Source organism: Callorhinchus milii, unplaced genomic scaffold (genome assembly GCF_018977255.1).
Source record: "Callorhinchus milii isolate IMCB2004 unplaced genomic scaffold, IMCB_Cmil_1.0 Scaffold17, whole genome shotgun sequence".
NCBI lineage: Eukaryota > Metazoa > Chordata > Chondrichthyes > Chimaeriformes > Callorhinchidae > Callorhinchus > Callorhinchus milii.
In genome coordinates this window covers 4,038,181-4,061,133 of record NW_024704758.1, presented here as the reverse complement: position 1 = coordinate 4,061,133, position 22,953 = coordinate 4,038,181, and the positions used below count along the sequence as shown (strand labels likewise).

At 43.1% G+C, this 22,953-nt stretch overlaps 1 protein-coding gene across 1 annotated transcript; it reads right to left on the bottom strand.

The window, feature by feature from the left end:
* Window positions 1-1,744: 1,744 nt before the first annotated feature.
* LOC103174853 (inner centromere protein) lies at window positions 1,745-22,802 on the bottom strand. The gene is made up of 18 exons (XM_042341503.1): window positions 22,723-22,802; window positions 19,026-19,184; window positions 18,270-18,371; window positions 16,922-17,640; window positions 16,027-16,069; window positions 14,935-15,007; window positions 14,303-14,435; window positions 13,310-13,343; window positions 12,526-12,643; window positions 10,790-10,924; window positions 9,786-9,895; window positions 9,284-9,404; window positions 8,637-8,759; window positions 7,762-7,967; window positions 7,139-7,280; window positions 5,821-6,051; window positions 4,291-4,447; window positions 1,745-2,556 (listed from the first exon to the last, which is right to left on the bottom strand). Exons 2-18 carry the CDS (start codon window positions 19,175-19,177, stop codon window positions 2,357-2,359), a joined length of 2,799 nt encoding a protein of 932 aa, XP_042197437.1. The 5' UTR covers window positions 19,178-19,184; window positions 22,723-22,802; the 3' UTR covers window positions 1,745-2,356.
* Window positions 22,803-22,953: the final 151 nt, after the last annotated feature.

Genomic DNA, 22,953 nt, shown 5'->3' with positions numbered 1-22,953 from the left:
TGCTAAATTATGTTGCAACAACAAGATTGGGAGGACATCCCAAGGCGCTGGACAGTGTACAGCATTTCAGACCCCAGCTGGGATCGGGGCTGGGAGAAGGGAGGGGAGAGCGATGGCATGGTTGAAGAGGAGAGTTTTGAGGCGGGACTTGAAGGCGGCTAAGGAGGGGGCGAGGTGGAGTGATTGGGGGATGGAATTCCAGAGGTTGGGAGCAAAGTGACTGAAAGCTCTCCCACCAATGGTGGGGCAGGTGGGTCAGAGGACGTGGAGCAGGTTGGAGCCGGCAGGTTGGTAGGGGGTTAGGAGGTCAGAGGTAGTGGGGCTCAATTACCATCAAACTGCTGCCCCAACAGCACCAGTGACCAGGCAACCAGTTAGCAAATTAATAAATCACACCAGGATGGCCTGCTGGGTTGAGCATAAGCCGCAGAGATTTAACAGCAGTTAGTCATACATCAATATGGCCAGTGACCATAGCAACAAACTAAACACCGTCTTTACAATACGTCTGCGTTTGTGTGAAAGTGTATCCACGCACATTTCTCGGCGATGGATTCCACTCTGGCGTTGATTTTTTTTAAAAAAATTCTCATCATGCTCAGCCCCGCTATTATTTGCTCTCAAAATATACAGTGCAATCAATTCAATTTACAGAATTTTCTGTGAAGTGGTCGGAGACATCTCAATGATGTGAAGATGCTATATTAAATGCAAGGATTATAATTAGCATTTGAGATTTTCATATTGCATTTGCAAAATTAAAGCTTAAAGAATCTTGCATCATAAGCTGATGTGGAAACAGACTTATGGCACATTTCTTGCGAGACATGACTTGGACGATGTGCAATGGGCACCTATGGATGAAGTCATTCACACCAAGCTAAAGACAGAAATGCCCCCACACAATTGGGCCAGTAGTAACAGAAGTGACTTTACCTGAAAGACTAACTCGCATCTTACTGCCATGGAAATTATTCCAATTTGTGGGTAAAAACAAATAGTGCCTCCATTCATGAGACCACGGCTAATTCCTTTCTTTTAGTAGTTCCAGTGTCAGAACTAGCAGCAGACAGGAGAGCTTCCTACATACTGTGAATGTTGAAGCTATCCCTTGAAGGCACTGCTAGACAGTAAACCAGACCAGTCAGTATCTCATCACTGACTTGCAGATCTAAACCAAATCCCAACAGTGGTGATGACTAGGCAAGCCAGAAAGCTATACACTTACACCTTATGCCAAAAAGGCAAAGCTGTACTACACTGATGCCGTAGAGCAGTGGTGGACAACCTTTTTGGTCAGCCAACAAAATACATTTTCTTGATTGAAGACATAAATGATGAAATATTCAATCAAGAAAAAACTGGAAATAAACATTAATTTTTAAACAGATTCACTTGGACTAGTGTGAATGTTCAACAGGCCACTTCTTGACAGCCTCATGGGCCATGGGTTGGTCACCACTGCTGTAATGTTATGGCAGCCATGAATGCAAGAGACCAAAAATCTGGAGGATTGTTAGCTAGGCTACCAGGAGACACACACATCCTGCTTTTCAAATAGTGTTCCTGGGTCTTTAAAGTCCACCTGAACAGTCAGACAGACCTTGGTTTAACATAGTACTGCAGCAAAGTATCCGCCTGGACTATGTTGAGGGGTTTGAGATTAATACATTGAAGCTAAAACATTGTATTGGAATGTGATTTAGAATTATGGTTTTATAACCTTAACAGGAACAAAAATGAACACATTACATTAGCTCTTTATTGAAGTTCAGTGAAGTTTTTTTTAAAACTCAAGATCAAAAAAATAAAACACTCCCTTTCATAATATAGCCTCTGTGAGCAGGATTCCTCATTTCAGGACTTTCCCTGTTATCTGAGGGACTATTGCACTGAAGGCAAAAAGCAGTCCTGCTCAGGCTCTCTTCTCATCTGAATGAACCACTATACTGACCTAGGAAAGAAAGAACAACACCTCAGCCTCCTGTCTGAAAGCACGTGCTGTGCTGTCTGGAAAGGCAGCCTACACAGGCCCAAGATCAAGCATTCTTCAGTAGAGGAAAAAAAGTATTTTATGAAAAATGCTCAGTTGTATGACTGAAACAAACTAAAACAATCCCAATATACTAAACACAACCATACTTAATAAAGGTCCCGAGAGACGAGCAGGCTCACCACCACTCCACATTCAGGAAAAAGTCTATCTATCTACAAGGTTTCTATTATACCAAAGAGGACAGAAGGTAAAAAAATTAGGCTATAAACCGATGATATAAGAAGTCAAATCGACAGCAACATAGACGGCAGAACTACATCTTACAGTGATTGGGAATTATATTTTCCCCACTCGAAGGCTTTAGTATTTCTTGAGGCCAAAGATAGAGCCAATGATTTGAGGTGGTGAGTGCCACACTGCAGAACTGGTGCGTCTAAAGTAACGCGGCTTGCTCTTGCCGAAGATATGCTCTAGTCTGGGCTCAAGAAGGACTCCATAGAAGTCGTTCGACTCAATTGGGTGGTAATACTCATACATGATCTGTTGTTGAAGGGCTTTACCTGAGGGGAAAAACAGAGTTTTGTTTACATATTAGGACATCAGCCTCCTCAAGCTAGGAGATGATGCTGCCCAGGACAGCTTTAAAATGTACAACTTACAGTCCAGCTTCATTACTGCTCTCATATACACAGAGCATTCAGCTGAGCTCACGCAGTGCATAAACCTCGCTTACACAAGTTCAAGATAAGCCATATCAGTGCCAGGAATAGAACATTATCCCAATGTTGGCACTTCCAGGTCAGGTTATGTAATATTAGCTAAAGCTTTCTTTTCCTAGACCTCTAGCCTCCTCTACAACAGTCAGAATAGGCCATTGCGGAGGATACATCCAGTCTGGTCTCTACACCTCGTTTTTGCCAAGAGATTCTGAAATCAGATGGCAGTGAGCAGGAATTTATGTTGACCGATTCCAGGGTGCGGTGGGTTGTCTGTAGAAATTTAGCCCAGGTACAGAGGTCTTCAGCAGGTTGGGCAGCAATATTTCAATAGGCTGCGCTGCCTGGCCCAGCAACTGGGTGACCATACAGCAAGCTCAGACTGACGCTTCTTGCATCTTTACTGTTTAGCCATTTCATTAACAACTCCCACAGTCACAAGGAACACAAGTTTGGGCAAGTTTCCTTACTCCACACAGAGCCTAATAATAATCCCTCCAAAACCAAAAACAATAATAAATTGGTCATTTTCAATCTACGACTGTTTGTGGGACATTGCTGTGCGCAATTGGCTGTCGCGTTCGCGCACAAATATACAGTCAATTCACTTTACAGTGTGTTCTGTGAAGCACTTTGGGACGTCCTCCCGACGTGAAAAGCGCTATATCAAATGCAAGGATTATTATTATAACACACCAAACAACTGTATGGATACAGGGTATGGAACTCAAGCACTGTTGGGATTAATTGCTGAAGTGTGAAAGAAGAAGGAACCTAGAATCCAAAGTGACCCACTGCTGAACACCAGCAGGTGGCAATATGATCTGTCATCATCTGCTGCTGGTTCAGCACCAATCATGGCCCATTTAAATCAGAATTTTATAGAGAGAGGCAGAGGAGATATAAATAATAATCCTTGCATTTGATATATATTCATCACCCAATTGAGACGTCTCAAAGAATATACTGTAAAGTGAATTAACTGTATATTTTGCAGGCAAAACACAACAGTCAATTGGGCACAGCATGTCCCACAAACAGATAATAATAATCCTTGCATTTGATATAGCGCTTTTCACATCTTCTAGGTATCTCAAAGCGCTTCACAGAATATACTGTAAAGTGAATTGACTGTATATTTGTGGGCAAACGCGGCAGCCAATTGCGCACAGCAATGTCCCACAAACAGTTGTGGATTGAAAATGACCAATTTATCATTGTTTAAAATAAAAGGCTCAAGTGCAGCATGCAATGCCCTGAAGTGATCATTTTAACCTCATTGCACTCATTGGCTCAATGGTCTCAATGCAGCAAGTAAAGCCTGTAGCTGCGTTTCATTTACTGAAAAAGGTTACTCTTTAGTCATTACAATAGGATGGAGACACCAGAGAAATGCTGCAATTGAAGCTCAACTGGAGATAAGACGAGACCTTAAACCCAGGCCTCGTCTGTGCAACACTAAAGAGAAGGGAGCTTCTCTCAGTATCCTGGCCAAGAAATCGTGCAGATAAATAGGTCATTCACCAAATGGCTGTCTGTGGGACTTCGCTATAATCAAAATGGCACCCAGCCACTTACCATTAGCCCAGGCAGGGATGGGTTTCCGTGGGGTAACCTCATCATCAGTGGAGTCATCACTCGCCAGGTCCATTCCATAGCTTTCCACATTTATTTTAGGCATCTTGGGTTTTGAATAGTTCTTGGGAGTCATAATATAGGACTCAGTGGCTGGAGACTGGAAGATAAAGGGAAAATAAGTCCTGAAAATCTATTGCGTCTCATGAAGTCCAAAAACCAGTGTTTACAGCACAGGAAGAGGCTATTCAGCCATTATATAGTGGTATGACTCGCTCCATGCAGTTATCTGCCCCATTGCCCTGCTCCCCCCAAAACCCTTTATTGTTTTCTCAAATATTTATCCAATTTTTTTTTTAAAAAAACACTTTATAGAAAGTACGAAGGTTCAACAGGCATTTATGGTAAAGAATTCCACATTCGTTGTAACAAGGTCTGAGTAACAAAAAACTATCAACTCTCCCATCACTGTTTATTTAAATCAGCCATAAGTTAAATATTTTTGTAATATAAAATCTTAGCTCCTTTTCACAAATGTAATTTTATTGTTGTTGTTTCTCTCCCACATTCAGCTCCGATTACCCATAACTGCAATCCTCTCCAGCCTCCACTGACTTCTTGAATCCTAGCAGATCAATTTTAAAATCCCAAGCCTGACACAACGACCACTACTATCTGTGCTACTGTGCCTCCAATTTCATTCTATTGCTCGCTCTTCACTCCCTCTGCACTCCCACCGTTGATGATCGAGCCTTGACATTATACCCTGCCCAGATCTATCAAAACCTCATTCCTTTCCTTTTTTCCCCTCTTCTTCTTCCTTAATAATAATAATAATAATAATCCTTGCATTTGATATAGCGCTTTTCACGTCAGGAGGACGTCCCAAAGCGCTTCACAGAATAGACTGTAAAGTGAATTGACTGTATATTTGTGGGCGAACGCGGCAGCCAATTGCGCACAGCAATGTCCCACAAACAGTCGTAGATTGAAAATGACCAATTTATTATTGTTTTTTGTTTTGGAGGGATTATTATTAGGCTCTGTGTGGAGTAAGGAAACTTGCCCAAGGTTTCGCCCTCTGCCTGGAATTGAACTCAGGTCTCTCGCTTGCAAAGCGAGTGCTCTAACCACTGAGCTACAGGACTCCACTAACATAATAACATCTCTTAAATCCTAATTTTGGTCAACTTTCTCAATTCCCTCTTTTTAATCTTGCTATTTGTCAAGCTCTTCAGAAAGTTCATTCTATGTGAAAAACACTAGGTAATTGTGGATTGCTGTTGTACCTCCACTGCAACACACGAGGGCCACATTCAAGCAGACCAGCAGAGAGATCCTGAACTAATCCTCTCTCTAGCAGGGAAACTGCTGGCCTACTGCTCAGCACGTCCTTATGCAATGTAGCCCTGATCAGGAACTCGTGGGGGAGAGGGGAAAACGAAAGAGAGGGTCCCTCTATATGCTTCACTCAACTGACTAAATGAAGTTTGTACCTACACAGGAGTCACACACCCTGCCCAGGGGACTTACGTGCACATCCACAGTAACATTGAGCATGTTTTTGTTGCCTGCACACACTGCCTCCTTAGCTTTTCTGTCCTGCTCTTCCTTCCATTTTCTTTCCTGTTCTTCACGAAGTTTATTCTCGTTATCTCGTTCCTTCTTCATCATCTCCTGGTTCTCCCGCTGCAGCCTCTCCTGCTCCTCTTTAACTTTCTTTTCTAAACGCTGCTTGTTGAACTCTGCCAATCGTTGTTCTTCCTAAGGACAGATATGAAGATCGACACGTGAGATCTGGTCACCATAACAGCTTTGCTTGCTCGCTCTACACAAGATCTGCTCTCAGAAAGGAAAAAGGGGTCTACAGGGAGTTCGAGAGAATTCCTTTTCCAAAACAGAAGCCAATCCTGCGCATTGCAGGAGCCCAAAACTGAGTTCTCCCAGAATGCTAGCCAATACCATCAAGTCCCCTGGGGATAGCACGTGGCTCCCTCTAGGTACATTGATTTGTCAGCAATCAATGATGACAAATCAAAGTTTTTGCTTTCATTGATTGCTGAGAATTCTGTACAGATCTCCATTGCTGGAGGCGTGTGTGAGGCAGCAGTGCCTTCCCATATCAATAGTCACCACTTGACAAGGGCCGGAAGATAAAAGTACTGAACACATTTTGGGGGACAGAAAAGAAAAAGAAAATGTATAGGTGACAATACAATATCTGTATAACTACCACAGACTACAATGTGGATGTCTGTCGGGCTGTGATGAGGGGAATTTTATTTGGCTGCCTCCTTCAAGACCCGTCTCAAGACCTTCCTTTTCGACCATGCCTTCAGTCAGCCCCTTCCCCCCGCCCTCCAACCTCCCGCATCAACCCCCAGCTCAGGTTCAATGCTGATTGTCCAGCACCTTGGGACATCCCCCGATGTGAAAGGCGCTATACAAATCTAATTTTGTTGTTATTGTTGGTTGAGTGATGAGAAAGGTGCGCTCGCACGCACACACAGAATAGATGGGGGATAGAGGGGAAAGAAAAACAGACCCATTTTTGGCATAGTTTTCATATTTGCAATGGAACTGGTTCCAAACAGTGCAGAAATCAGGCAACAGGTTCCTCCACACACCTGCTTCACTGTCTAACTCTGCTGCTGTTTCATATATAAACACTAGCCAGGCCACATTACTAGTCCACACCATTTTGTTTGCCACCCAACCACCATAAGAGTAATGGCAACCAAAGGATAAACCTGCTTTTCCCATTTATCTTAAAATACACGCTTACAACAGACAGAACATGTTACAGGGGAAATCACATTACTGAAAGCTGGAGAGCGCGAGTGTCTCTTACCCGCTTTTGTTCTCTCTCTTGTGCTTCCTTGCGAATTCTTTCCTTCTCTCGCTGAGCCTCCAGTGCAGCATCTTCACGTGCAGTTCTCTCCAGCTCTCGCTGTAACTGCAAGGCCTTTTCCTTCTCCAGGCGCTCACGCTCTCTGTTAAAACAAAAATAAATCTTTATCCGAGGAAAGAGCAGAAAGGGAAAGGTATGAGTCAATCTAGTTCGTCCCATTCTCAAATCCCACCCCCTTATGATCCTTGCCCACTTTTACAGTGAGGAATAATATTCCTGTAACTGCTCCAAATCCCATGCTTGCTGCTTTGGCCTCACTTGCATCACAGAAGGAAAGTGGATACCATACACTAAATTTCCAAGATCCCTACAACCACACGTTCAAGACTGCAATGATTAAAGTGGCATCATAAGAGGTATAATGGCTAAAACCCCAGAGATGTTGCCAGCAAACACTATTATAGTTGGAAGGCAAGTGGGGTGAGGAGATACTGAAGGCATGGTCGAAGAGGAAGGTCTTGAGATGGGCCTTGAAGGAGGCAAAGCAGAGGGGCTCCCAGATGGAATTCTACAGGTTGGGACAGAAAGTCCAATCCCCCAGTGATCACGACATGGTCAGTTACCTCTCGGCTTGGATGCGTTCCTGCTCTTTTCTCCTCTCCAGTTCCCGCTCTGCAGCGAGATGCAAGTCTCGTTGCTGCTGCTCCTTCTCCAGCTGGGCCTGCCGCTGCTCCTGCAGCTTCCTGGCTTCGGCCAGCTTACGCTGCCGCTCCTGCTCCTCCTCTTTCTTGCGCTGAAGCAGCTCCTCCCGCTTGCGCTCCTCCTCCTCCTGTGCAGGAAGCAGCTCCAGTTACAAATACTATGAGAAACTCTTTTCAGCCACACACAAGTAGCCACAATGGCTCATCCAACATTCAGGACTTTTCAGGTAGTGAGCAAACCAGGACCAGTAATGTTGATTAAAGAGCAGTTATCATGCTGAAATCAAAATTGCAGAGTTCCTAGACACACTGCATTTAGCAGGTAAGGAACAGCAGTAAATGTGTCTTAAAATAAATCTAGTAGGCAGCGACTACAAAGATGACAGCCATGGGCCACAATAATGGCACTGACGAGTTGTTAGCAAAGCAGTAGCACTGAAGCTCAGACTTCAGCTCTTAATGTCACCTTATAGGACAGTCAGAGAGACAGGGGTGTCTTGTTCATGCTCATTTCAAACCCAACATTCCTCAATAAGGAACAGAACAAGCATACCATGATTTTGCCACTCTATTTACAGACATCCACTCCAATAGGTGTCTCGACAGATTAGTGAATAGTACAACAACAAGTTGCATTTATATAGAGTACTTCACACAGGATAGTGTCCCGGAGCACTTGTACCGAGTGTACCAGACCAGAAACATCTTTGATTCTTAGGGATCAAGTGAAAGGAATGAACCCCTCCCCAGGGAATGCGCTGGATACATGGCAGTGGATTGGCACAGTTCCTGCTCACCAGCTGCTGCAGTTTCTGTTTCCGAGCTTCCTCCTCTTGCCGCCGCCGAGCTTCTGCTTCCTCCATCCTCTTGGCTGCAACCTTCTTCTTTGCCTTTTCCTCAGCAATTCTTTCCTCACGCACCTGATGGTGAAAAATAACAATAACCCTTACAGCACCTTTTATATCAAGAGCACGTCCCAAAGCTCTCACTGGGTATATATATTACATAATCCTTATTCATACACAAATAACTGAAAACAATGCACTTTTCTGAAGAAAAACTGGTATTTTTATAGTGTGTATTATGGATCAAACATCTCAGTAATTACTGTCAGTCAAATGCATCAAGACAGTAATTACTGTCGGGCAAACAATCAATTAATATGGAGTATTTATTGTCAGCCAGGACACCAGGAGAAACTCTTCCTTTTCTCATGGTGTTGCAGAATCTTTAACATCTACCTGATCAGCCAGATAGAACCTCAAATTGACATCACATTCAAAAGGTGACACCTCAGACTGTGTAGCACTCCCCCAGCACCACACTGAAATATCAGTCTGGGCTATGAGTTTAATTCCTGATGTTAACTATAGAGTTAACTGAGTCAGCTAACATTTCCCCCCACAACACACCTCAACAGCCAGTCTTCAAACCACAGAAGTACCTTTTCAGTTTTCTCATCAATCTGAGCAAACTTCTGTTCAATTCGCTTTTTCTTCTCCTCCTCCTTTTGTTCGACTCGCTCCCGCGTTTCCAGAACTCGTTTCACCCGCAACTCGCGCCTCCTGAACAGGTTGGGAAAGATTTGAACATTTTAAATATCTTTGTGAAGTAGATAATGATTTAGATCAAAATTAGAAGTATTTCTGGGGTGAGTACATTAGAGAATGTGGGGTTGAGTTGCCTCAGATGATAATTGTGCAGTTTGGTCAGACAATGAAAACAAGACACCAGGAAGTATTTCTTTACACACAGGATGATACAACTGAAACAGGTTACCAGGAAAGATGGTGGAGGCTAGGACTCTGTATTCATTTAAAAAAAAGGCCAGTGCTGCAACGGGAAGAGAATGGGCTGTCTGGAAAGGTGAGTTCAACAGAATTTCTCCATTCCCCTTCACGATTACATGGCATTGCTCTGAGATCTTGGAAGCTGGTTTTACTTACTTTTTAACTTCTTCTAGTTTACGTTTCCTCTCTTCCTCAACCCTCTGCAGCCTCTCCTCCTCCATCTCTTGTTTTTTCTTAATTTTTGCGAGACGTACCCTCTCCTTCTCCTGAAACACGCAGGGATCATTAAACAGGCAACTGGATCATTCACAGCCCAACTGTACTACTTTTACCAAAACACCTGCTCAAGCAGTGATACTTTATAAAAAGCAGTCACTACAAACCCTGAGCAAGCTTTAGATAATATTTTTATTCAAGTTCATCGGTAGTCTCTTACATAAACACAAACTAGTTCCTATTCTCCCTTAACTGGATGATCAAAAGCCTTGCATGTGAAACAGAAACACAGAGGCACAACACACACCCAGGAGCAGCATGTTAAAGACATTGTTCGCTGGTGCTGCGTTTGCTCACATTGCATTCTATATTAAGTACTATTAAGTATTTCTACATTAACAACAACTTGGATCTATATAGCGCCTTCCACGCCGGACAGCGTCTCAGAGCGCTTTACAATAACGGATCCCGGGACTGAGCCAGGGGGAGGGGGAGGAAGGTGACCAAAGGCGCGGTCGAAAAGAAAGGTCTTAAGCAGAGACCTGAAAAGGGGAAGGGAGGGCATTCCTTTCCATTAGCATTCCTTTCTCTATTTAATTTAGGTTCTATGGAAGAAATAAGACTTATTTTCACAATGCTAAACTGAGTTATATCATTACATCCACTACAAAATACAGTCACTCCACTTTACAGTATATCCTGTGAAGTGCTTTGAGATGTCCTCAATTTGAAGGGGCTACATCAAATGTATGTATTATAATACATATTATTATATTATAATACCCCAAACCCATTCGGTTTAAGGATTGGTACAATAATCGCATCAAGTTATTCAAAGCCAAAAGGTTAAGCATCTAAGCAGTTTCATAAGTAGCTAGCAATCTTCCAGTTACCTTACTCTTTTCACATTTATACACATGTAAAAAAGGCAAGAACGCACATACCTTAGTGTCCACCTTTATTGGAGTGCTGCGTTTAATGAAGGATTTCACCATTGTACGGCTGAGAGACATCGGGGTCATAAGCAGCTGATTCCTCTGAACCGTCTGGAGGAAGGTTTTGGACATTGGACGAATCACCTGTAAAATTAGATAAATCACTTTAATCACAAGTGTTGCAGGCCGGATTTGTGGTAAAAATGCTTCAACCGAAACATAAACTGATTCTGAAGAGGTGCAGTAGCATAAAATGGAACATTAGCTTAGTCCAATTCCTTTCAAGGTTACAGTTCAGTGCATTTCTCCAGACGATAGGAATGTATAAACTCAACAGAGGTTACAAACAGCACAGGATTACAGCATTCAATGGCCAATCCAGAACGTTCTGGTTAATTTTGCGTGACCTTTCCCATTCTTGTGCAGTGTGCTCTCGTACATACGAGGAAGATCAACAGGAAAACTGTATAAGGTTTGGGGTGACCGGGGATGACCGTCTCAATGGTAAACAAACAGCAATACATAAAAATATCTAGGATTAAAATCCTGACGGGTGGATACCATTTACTCAATCCAGTCTGTTCAGCCAGTTCATTAGCATTTACTTTGCTTCCCAAGTAGTTGAAGATCTTGACCTTCAACAGACTTTTTGTGATCCATGTCAGGGCTGAAATGGCCGATGAATTCCCATAAATTGTTCCTATGAAGACTCAGTTAACCTTCTGGAAACAAAAGTGGGTGGAGGGGAATAAAAGAGAAGCTAGAGTTCTTTGTGTGTCTGGGCTGTGAGCAGGAAGATGGTGGCAGTGCTCTCACACATTTCGCAGGTAGTTCCTGGTGAAGACTCAAACCTGTGTTTGTGTGATGTCAAATGATCAACTCGGGACTATCCTCCTGGGTGAGAGTGAAGGGATGGGAAACTGGCTCCAAGGTGACACCTTTGAGAACAGAATGTCAGAATCCAGTCTACCCTCTGAAACTATCTTGGTGGTCCGGTTCCTGAACCAGGTGGGTCTGCAGTACTCCAGGGAACTGCTGATGACAACACAGCCAGCCTGGCTCATCAGCAGAACTTGGGAGGGGCAGATCAGTCACTCGGGGCAGGGATTCTTCCCACTCATCTTCTGTTAACCTTGCAAGCCAAAGTCCTGAACAGATAGAGCTGGCCTAGCTGGACAAGCAGTCCTTTCAATGGCAATCTATGTGGTTTTAGCTGGTTAGGTTCCAGCAGTAACCCAATTACCTCTGGGGTCCCCAAGCCTTAGTTGTTACCAACTTGCATCTAATACTTCACAAATTTAGGTAAACATGATGAAATATATCCTTGGAGAGTGTGCATTCCATTCCAACAAATATCCCTGAAGTTTCCACGTATATGGGATGCCAGCCCAGCCAGCCTCTTCAGCAGGACTGTTTGAATGGATACTCAAGCTTGGTGATGGATACCCCATTCGTCACTGGCTAACCCGAAAAACACCAATATGGCTCTCAAGATTATCCTTGCATTTGATGTAGTGCCTTATCATGTTGACAAGAAGTCCCAAAGCGTTTCACAGGATATAGTGTAGAATAACTAGTTATTTAGTGGGCGAAACACAGCTGCCAGTTGTGCCACAGAAGTGTCCAACAAAAGGCCATGACGTGAGTGAACAATTTTAGTTGGGGGATCCTCTTAGAGGGCCAACACCCATTAATTCCAGTTGAATCAGAAGATAAACAAAATGGTTCCACAAACAAAGAGTTACCTTGGCAGCTGGACAAGGTGGTGAAGGAGTCCTCTTCCTGGGTGGAGAATCCTTAGCTCCTTCCACCACATCAGTCTCATCATAGACTTCAGCTACTGCACGCTTATAACTCTTCCTCCTAAGGAAAAATAACATAGCAAATAAATACAGAGAATGGGTAAAACACTCAAATAAATACGCGGATGTGCTCTGTGCTGTTTTAGCGTGCATTATTTTATACAACTCGCTTTGCATCCCCAGCCCGCTCCATGCCCACCCAGCCTGCTCTCCTCCCAACCACTGAGCTCCAACCCTTGCCCCTGACCCCTTCTCCTAACCCCATCATTATCAGCACCTGCTTCTTCTGGGCAGCAAGCTCACACCAATTTTCCGATTCTGTTCAGTTAACATCTCATGCCTGGACACAAGCGACCCAGAATGCTTCCTGGCCTCGCCCATAAGATTGCACAGAATTTTGGAAAATTGTTCACACTCTTAAATTTGAACAGAATATTTTAAGATGAAGGCCATCAGCCATTGCGAGTCTTGGGTCTCAATAGGTCCAGTGAAATTACACCACCCACCGCCTCAATAGAAAAATGCATCTCATTTTCCCCCAATCAAGACATTTGCATTACACTGTAAAACCTTCTTCTCAAGAGCTCCCTGAGCAGTCACGGCTTCTTGCCCCAACAATACCTTGCATTCGAAGCCAGAGGAACAGGTTAATAGAAGTGTAAAATGTCTGCAGATACTTTTTCCTGAAATTCAGTACTTTACACATATACACAGCTCATGTACCCACCTCGAACTCTGTTCAGGTGCAGAATATTGCTCCTCTATGAAAGCAAGAAAAGCACATATTAAACCACTGAGAGAACAGTACCACAGTAATAAGGACAAAGGAGCTGCAGTATGTCACAGGCAAACTTCATCACCACTTGAATTCTTATTGTCCCTTTTACACTCTGCAGTACTTTGACATTATTCCCTTCAATATAAAAATTGTTCTTCCAGTTTCTTTTTCTGCCACCTCCCCTTAGCTGCCCTAATGAGTTATGTGGCAAAGCCTAGACATTCTGGAGGACAATGTCCAGCCCCCTCGGCATTTCTTCTACTTTAAGGAGGCACCGTTGCCCTTTCAAGCCTCAAATCTAACATTTATTTTGAGTGGATTACCTGCTGGAAAACTAGCAGATATACAGCATGAATGCTTGCACACCAATAGTACTGATCAATTAAAATAAAATTAGTGCTGATTGGAATTATTAGCTTATGCGAAACAATTAAAGCAGTGATGACTTTCATGAAGCATCAAAGTTTACAGCACAGAAGGCCATTCAACCAATCATGCCTGTGCTGGCTCCTTGAAAGAGCCATTCCCCCACCCCATGCACCTGCAACTAACTCCTTACAGAACAATAGAGTTTACAACTGAAAGTTTACAACATATAAACTATTTTAAGTATAGATTTAATAAATAAAAAAATCCTTGCATTTGATATAGCACCTGATCACATCTTCGAGACATCTCAAAGCGCTTCACAGAATATACTGCAAAATGAATTGACTGTATATTTTGTGGGTAAAAACTGATTTACATTTGGGAAACAGTTTTCAGCCTCTAGAATTTAAGGGAACTTAGGAAAGCAAATTGCAAATGGTTTGCTTATAAGTAAGCAAATTGCAAATTTGTTGTTAGGAAAGCAAATAAAGCAAACAGGAGAGACAGCCATTCGATAGTGCTGATTTCTGCATGGAGCTACCGGTTGCATAGAATTCACCAAAAGCAACTGACCTTCTTCCTGTGCCTCTGCAGAATCTTTCCATGTTTGTGTCTCAGACCCAGAAGCTTTCTGCGCTGGTTCTGCAGAACTGATAGCAATTCTTTTGGCACTTCTTGTGACTCTGTACTCTGGTGCCTCAGGAACCTGTGCACACACAAAGCAACGAGACCTCACTTTACACAATCAGCTACCAAACTCAATTTTGCTAGGAATAATAATAATCCTTGCATTTGATATAGAGCCTTATCATGTCTTTGAGACTTCTCAAAGCGCTTCACAAAATATACTGTAAGGTGAATTGACTGTATATTTTGTGGGTGAAACACAGCTGCCAATTGCACACAGCAGTGTCTCACAAACAGTTACGGATTGAAGTGACAATTTTTTTTTATTTTTTATGGTAAAGTGATCCGCCAACCGACTAACAACTGGGTTCCTTCTTACTGCTAGGTAAACAGAGGTGTGTAGAGTAAGAAAACTTACCCAACATATCATCCTGTTGGGAATCGAACCCAGGTCTCCTGCTTGAGAAGCGAGTGCTCTAACCACTAAGCTACACGACTCCACATTTCCATATGTATTATACATTTGTTTTTATAGAGGAGAAAGAAACTGGGAAGGTTACGTGTGAATTATTACTCACCTGCGCTGCTGGTTCCTGTTTTTGTTGCTCCTGCTGCTCCTGGTCAGAGACATTGTCGACATTTGCCTTAATGCTGCAAATAACAAGAAGGACACCATGTCTTTGCCCTCAGTTACCCCTCCTCCTGCACACTAGCCTACATCATGCAAATTTCACAAGACACAGCAAAATGGGCACCTGAGCCCTCCGCATTTTCAAATACCACAAAGGATACTGGAGAGAAGAAGATCCGAAATCTATCAGGAGAACCAGATCCCCTCCAGTGCTCAGTTGACCTTCATACTGAAGTAACAACCAGATGTTACTACAGCAAACCTTACACAAGTTTTATCTTTATAAATCATATAATCGCCTACGTAGTGCATGCACTCGTGTTCCATTCAGTTTCCTACTAAAAACACTTACTTTCTTTGCACTAGTAGTATTTTATAAAGCAAAATCACTTCCTAACTCATAGCGCCACTACCACTTACAGGAAATAGGTTCTGACCCACAGACACATGCGCACTTACTGGCTGTGTTGAAGTACGGTGCATAGTGTAGATTATTAAATCTATTGGATTAAATTGAACTTTATATGATTTACTCAAATGTATTGGTTATGTTCCCGACTGATACAACATGTGGGTTATACTGTATTTCAAACTAATGTGGATTAATTAAAGACAAAATACAGTCATCTCGCACCTACTTCTTGTGGAAGCGTTATGAGATGTTCTGACACTATAGGCACTAGATCAAACAAGGATTATCAATGCAATAATGTAAATTTAAACTAATGTTTAGGTATTGGGCGAGCGAGACGGCATCCTCCAGGCCAGTGGCAGCCCAGAGAGAGATTTCAGTGCTCATAGACCAATCACCTCCTAGAAAACAAGATTGAACCAAAAATAAAACCTACAGCCTGATATAGGACTTCACATTTTTAAAATGGAAAATCCTAATTTCTTAACCCATTTGAGTAATGATGCATCCACCACTAGTTTAACTTCATTGCTTTCAACAGGAAAACTGGGAAGCAGTTTCAACAGACATCATCAAACTCAATACTGAGGTATGTCACCAGTGACTCGGATAAAGAAAATGCCTCACCATTCCTTTTCATTCTCTTCAATTTTTTCAAAGGAGCTTTGATCTACAGGGAATGAAAACGAAACATTAGAACCGTAGAAACAGAAGATGACCATTTGGCCCATTAGACAGATGCTGGCTCTTTGAAAGAACAATCCTTTACCTCCCATTTACCTTCCCCCACCAACCACTCCTGCAAATTACTTTTTAGCAGAAAGAACATTCAGTTTACATACAATACAAACCATAATATTAGCCAAAATATTATGTCCCAATGATCTGAGGTATAATCTGACACATTACCATGTCCTGGACTGGATTCCAAGTGGACAAGGTCATGCACATAGATCTTCAATGTACAATATTAATATCACACTTCCACCAGCAGGAGGTGAAAATGAACCCTGATTACTGACGCAAACCCAAAAGTCTAAAATGGATATTATAGATCTACAATCTCAAGAGGGCAATATTCTGCTTCCGCCCACCTGCAAGACAGTGTGTGAGGAGGGGGAAGGGAGAGAAAAAAATAGAACCCACTTTGTGAAAAGGAAATCTCGTAACCTCTCCCTTTGTTTTTTTGTGTGATGATCTGGTGTTTTTACTGACTCACAGAATAGTGGAACTAGGTTTTCAACCCCCACTGATGTTGTCAAACCCTCATAACTTTGAATACCATTCTCTATGTATTTCCACCTAAATATTTAGGTGAGATTACCAAATGATTAAATAGCAACTGTACTCCACTCCAACTCACATTTTAGTATAAACAAAAGGGGAAATACTGCAGATGCTGGAAATCTGAAATAAAAACAGAAGTCACTGGAAACACTCAGCAGCATTTATGGAGAGAGTAAAGTGAGTTAGCGAAATGTGATTGGTGAAGAGATTGGAAAAGGAGGAATGCTATACTCACTGCTAGAAGTGGAGTACTCAAGCACACTCCTCCTCCTGGAGGCTGATTTCCGAATGGATTTCCTGATGGCCTCTTGTGAAATGGCACTCCGTTGTAAACTCAGGGAATATCTGGTCAGCCTGGCGAAGCTGGAACGCCGGGTACTTCTGCGGACGGGTTTCCTGGTGCTCAAGGGAACACACTCATCTGTCTCAGGGAGGACATCGCTATCAGCCGCCACTTGCTCAATCTCAGATTCCTGGTCAGATGTGCTCTCTTTACTGGCAGCAGACGCTATTTTCAACTTGGATGCCTCGCGGCCTGGTGTTCTCGAGCTCCCAGGAGCGATAGGACTCACAGTCTCAAGAACATCAAGCTCACTTGGAAGTATCTTTGCCTCAGCTTCTTTTTGGGGATATTTATCATCTTCAGAGCACAGCAGGATAACTTCTGGATGTTTGGGTGACGCTTGGCCTTTTTGGTACATCTCCGGATTCTTACAATCATTCAAAGACAGTTCAATCAATGGAACCCGCCCATTGACTGATACAATGGAGGACACTTTGCGCTTTGCCGCTGGCACACCCGCAGCAGCCATGGAACGGGTTGCAGCACGTGTCAGACGTACAGGCTGAACCTCCCCCTCAGGCACTTGGCTGCAGTCTTCCTCATTAGCTTGGCTTTGCACTTTCAGATGCTTGACGGAGGAACGCCTCAGACTCTTCCTGCTTCTAGAAAACCTAACAACAAATGGCACAAGCACTTATTCATGTCAGTTTTACCCTTCCTTAAGTGACAGATACAGATTTTGACTAAACCTGCAATAAGCCTGGTAACTGCAGACCAGTCAGCGTAACGTACCGTGGTGGTAGAGAAATTTCTAGAGACCATTATCCAGCACAGAATAAATTTTTACTTGCAAAACCATGGGTTAATAAAGTACAGTGAATTTGTTAAAGGCAAATTGTGTCTAACTAGCTTGATTGCCAGCTCTGATGAAGTAACGTAGAGGGTTGATGAAGGTAATGCAGTTGATGTTGGCTTTATAAAAAGAGGAATGGAGTATAAGAGCAAGGAAGTTATGCTGAACCTTCACAAATCGCTGGTAGGCCTCAGCTGGAGTATTGTGTTCAATTCTGAGCACCAAACTTTAGGAAAGATGTAAGGGCTTTGGAGAGTGTGCAGAGAAGATTTACAAGAATGATACCTGAGATGGCGGACTACAATTATGTGGAGAGACTACAGAGGCTGGGATTATTCTCCTTAGTGCAGAGAAGTTTGAAAAAAAATGCAAGGTATGCGTTTCCATCCAGCTTTGAAATTCCTCAGCTAGTTGACCTTGTTGGTTAGTGTGACAATACCTCCTTACCTCCTCTTATAGACATCTTGTGTGGAGGATTGACGTCTCCTGCAACGCCGCTTTTTCTCCGAAGGTGTTTTGGGCATCAGCTCGGGTTCTGCACTGAAGTCACTGGAAAACATCAGACCTTTTAGACATGAAACTTACTAACCAATTAAATGCAGCATGTCCTGACAGCCACCGACCTTCATAACAAATAATAATCCTTGCACTTGACATAGCACTTTTCACATCTTCTAGACATCTTAAAGGGCTTCACAGAATATATCGTAAAGTGAACTGACTGTATATTTGTGGCCAAACACGGCAGCCAATTGCAAACCACAGTGTCCCATAAACAGTCGTGGATTGAAGTGACCAATTTATTATTTGGTTTTTTCTTGAGCGATTATTAGGGATGTGGATTAAGGAAATTTAATTTGCCCAAGGTTTCACCCTGTCGGGAATCAACCCCAAGTCTCTCGCTTGCGAGGTGCATGCTCTAACCACTGAGCTACAGGACTCCACAACCCTCCACAAATCACAACAAAGGACAGTATAATCACACCTTCATTTTAATAACGCAGGACATACAGGACATACTCCGTAATTTCCAGCTCATAGAAACCTGCATGAAGGAGCAATCCGTGCCCTGGATTTATGGTAAGGTTCGAGTTTACATAGATTGCCGCCAAGCATGGTGTGTTCCCATTGTACTTTACAAGAATGAACATGCCAGCCGACACGAGAGGCGTCTAGTCTGCCATCTGCTGCAGTCCAACTCACCTGATAAACATCTTTCTGGCCACCTCCTGAATCTCTTCCAGCCATACTTTATGGTTTTCTTTGAATTCTCGCTCAACAAACTCCAGTTTCTCACCAAAAATCTTCAGCAAGTTATCCGTGTCCACCATTGCATGAACTGTTTTGAAAGCCATGGTGTCCCTGGACAGTGAGACAAGGGAGGGAAAAACTCTTTAAAAGCAGTCAACTGCACTTAACTGTGGGCCTTCAAAATTCACAACCCTGACCCAATGAAATTCAACAGCCAATATTAAACACATGCAAGCACTAACCCAACCAGAACACTTACAGCATTCAGATGGTTTCAATAGAGTGGAAAATCTAAACCTTGGTCAGAATTTGTTTCGTTTTATTCAAGATCCTCACACACCTGTACACATCACTTCATGCCCTCGCACCCTCCTTCCCGTCTGACCTGCTTACACTCACTCCTCTACCCACCCTCTTCATTTAGCCGCTCCGGCCTCCTGCACATACCTGTACTCTCCACCCTCAGATGCCATGCTTTCAGCACCAGCCCAAGACACTGGAACTCTGCCTCAATCCCTCACACCCTCCTTGTCCATCTTCAAATCACACCTGAAGACCTTCCTCTTTGAACGTACCTAGACATCAGCCCGCTCTCCCTTGCTCAAGCTTCCCCACTGTTACACGCTCCAAGACATTACCCCGCATGACCGGCAGTATATAAATCAAGTTGTTGCCGTTATATTATTAGGCTAGTAATTGAACATTAGAAAATTAAGCTACTTTTTGGCAGGTTGACAGTAGCTCCATTTATAAATATTCACTCAAGTCCGACAAATTCCCAATGACACAAGGAAAGCAAGTCCTTCCCTGAAGGAGGCAGCTCACCAGTGTATAATTCCAGTCGTTGCTCATTTTCTGGCACTTGACCAAATTGTCATTCTTAACACGCAATATTATTAAAATGCATGTCTGGACAGCTACTGAAGGATTCTGTAATTAAGAGGTTAAATAATCTGCAGCCAACCGCCCTTTCTCATCTCAGGTTGGTTTCTGTGTAAGAGACTTTGTTGCAAAGAAAGAACTACGTGAATTGGTCACAGGTTTCACTGGTGCCACCTGGTGAGAGGTGACGCAGGTGCATGGCAGAAGAGTGTGTGGTGTGAAGAAGAGACGGCCGACATTGTTATTCAAGGACAGAGAGAGAAAAAATTCCTCCTAGACTGTCTGTTTAAGAGACTTGGAGAAACCGAGGCTCAGAAGAAAAAAAACTTGGAAGAAAGAATTGAGAAGAAGAAAAAGAAATTGGATCTTGGAGTCACAAACCTTACTTGGAAGACCTTTTGATGGACATGAAATTGGACATTGCTTCTCTAACTCTTCTGCAGCATTTGATTAATTAAATTGTAATATGTAAGATTCTTTTGATTACTTATAACCATTATTAATCGAGTTAATAAACCTTGATTAACTGTACATTTGTGTCAGTTCTTACTTCACCGCGGAGTCACAAATTTAACCGTACCCTTACACTATGCTGTTCAAACATTGCTTTGCCTTGGTGATGGTGGGCTTTGCCTGCCAGAGATCGGCTACCGCTCTTGTCTACACAGCAGTCTAGTTCAAATACAAGGTTTTATATTTCCAAGTCATCATCCTACTTTATTGATTTTTGTTAAGCTGTCTTCACATTTAGGTGGAATAAAGACTGCAATACTGTTGCTATTCCAAAGAAATGTAGCATTTTTCTCATTTAACTTCTTGTTCAAATTTACCCAGAATTCAGACCCATTTGATTACGAGACATTTCTGGCACAAATCAACTGCCGCACCAGATTTTTTTTTGAATCTTACACCACAGGAGACCATTTGGCACATTGTGCCTGTACCGGCTCTTGAAAGATAAACCAACCAGTCCCACTACCCCGCTCTTACCCCACAGCCCTGCAAATTTTTCCTTTTTAAGTACCTATCCAAATCCCTTTTGAAAGCTATTATCATCTGCTTCCACCACAGTGCATTCCAGACCATAACAACTCAATGGGTAAAATAAATACTCCTCGTCTTCCCTCTGGCTCTTCTGCCAATTATCTTAAATGAGTGTCCTCTAGTTACTGACCCACCTGCCAGAGGAAACAGTTTCTCCCTATCGTCTTCGAAACTAATAAAGACGTACGGTCTGTTTCCACCAAGAACCCAATAACTGATTGACGTAGACATGATTTATACCTCATCAGAAAGATCTTGAATTGGGGGGCGTCATAGCATGATGAGAAAAGGCTAATTAAGTTAAACCGGTTGCAAGCATAAACACCTGCAATGGGTGCAACTAGTCTATCAAAACCCCTCATAATTTTGAGCACCTCTTAAATCTCCCCATAACTTTCTCTGCTCTAAGGAGAATAATCTTTTAAGTGCGACACGTCCCAAACAAATCGCTATTTTCAATTGAATCATTATGTAATTTAGTTTAATAAATGATTTGTTTGGGCTGTATCACACTTCGAAAGATAACACTATTAAACCTCCAAAAAATATCTACCGTGAGAGAGAGCGTAAAGTCGCAGGTTTTCATTAATTTCTTGTCAGGGGTTTAAAGCTACTGCCCTTAAAATCTCGACCTAATCCGTTCAATGGCTGCTCCTCCACTTTCCCCACTCATTCACATCAAACTTCCTTTTCAAAAGGCCCACACACAACACACAACACACACACACACAAAGAAAATACATGTCAAGCAATAACCCAGGAGCAACTGACGGATTTTGCAGACGTGTCTATCCGACCACTTGCTCGGTAGAAAAACACATTCAAGTCAGATGACGATTATCATTATTATAGATTGTAAAAAATATTGCTTTGAAGGGTAGACTCATTCGCAGATTCGTGCAACGCTCGGGAGACGTTTCCTTGCGAAACACGACGAAGAATAAGACGAAGCAATGCGCATCAATTTCAAAATATAGGAATAATGCCCATTTTAAAAAGCTGGTGACCCCCAATTGCTACACAACCGCTGGAATTCTACGTCCGGGTCCCAAATCCAAGCAAAAATACTCAAACCAACTCCGCTGGGTTTAAAAGGCGGACGATTTTCCGGATCGTTTCGAAGCTAAAACGTAAGGCAAGAGGCCTTTTTTTTTTTAAAAAAAAATTTGCAAAAAGGGCCTTTTTTTAAAAAAAAAATTGCAAAAAGGGCCTTTTGGGAAAAAAAATTGCAAAAAAAAAACATGTTTTTTTTTAAAAAATGTTTTTTTTTAAAAAAGTTGTTTTTAAAAAATGTTTTTTTTAAAAAAAATAACTTTGAAATAGCTTTTTTTTGGTGGTGGGGGAGGGGGGGGGATGGGGGGGAAGAGGAAGGTGGAAATAACCTGAGTCAGACCGGGGAGGGGGAGGGGGGGGTGTGGGGGGTAGAGAGAACCTTTATAAGTGTTTTTGGTTGAATATTTCTTACTGTATTCCATCAATCAAAGTAATACTCAATTGCTGTTCGACCCGACGCTGCGCTCCCGCAACCCCTCGAGGAGAAAGCGCCGCACATCCCACCCCGGCCCTGGCGGTCGGACCGCAAGGCCCGTCCTCTCAAGGCGACCTCTCCTCCCGAGGCCGCCTTCTCCCGAAACGTAAGCGTTCCCGGGCCTCACACACCGAGTCCGCCTCCCTCCCTCTCTCCCTCCCTCCCTCTCTCTCTAACCGAGCCCTGGCCTCTCACCTGACCGCCCGCCGCGGAGAGCGATACACGTCAACGATACCGACCGAGCGAGCGAGAGCCGCCAACGGTCCCAGCACTGCCCGCGCGCTCTTCAAATGTTTAAACTTCGTGACGGTTGGACTCCGCGCCAATCGCTGAGCCCCGTGACGCCAACGCGCCACGTAGGTCTTTACGCACCCTTGCGTCGACACGCAACGTAAACCTGATGCCTGCGCGGCGAGGCCCGTTTCC

Bases quoted from the DNA above. Each gene is read 5' to 3' on its own strand.
- LOC103174853 (XM_042341503.1), bottom strand. From the start codon at position 19,177: ATGGCTTTCAAAACAGTTCATGCAATGGTGGACACGGATAACTTGCTG. The intron at 16,070-16,921 runs GTGAGTATAGCA...CATTCCCTGTAG, and splicing joins TGAGTACTCCACTTCTAGCA to ATCAAAGCTCCTTTGAAAAA. The intron at 9,405-9,785 runs GTAAGTAAAACC...CAACCTGTTCAG, and splicing joins AAACTAGAAGAAGTTAAAAA to GAGGCGCGAGTTGCGGGTGA.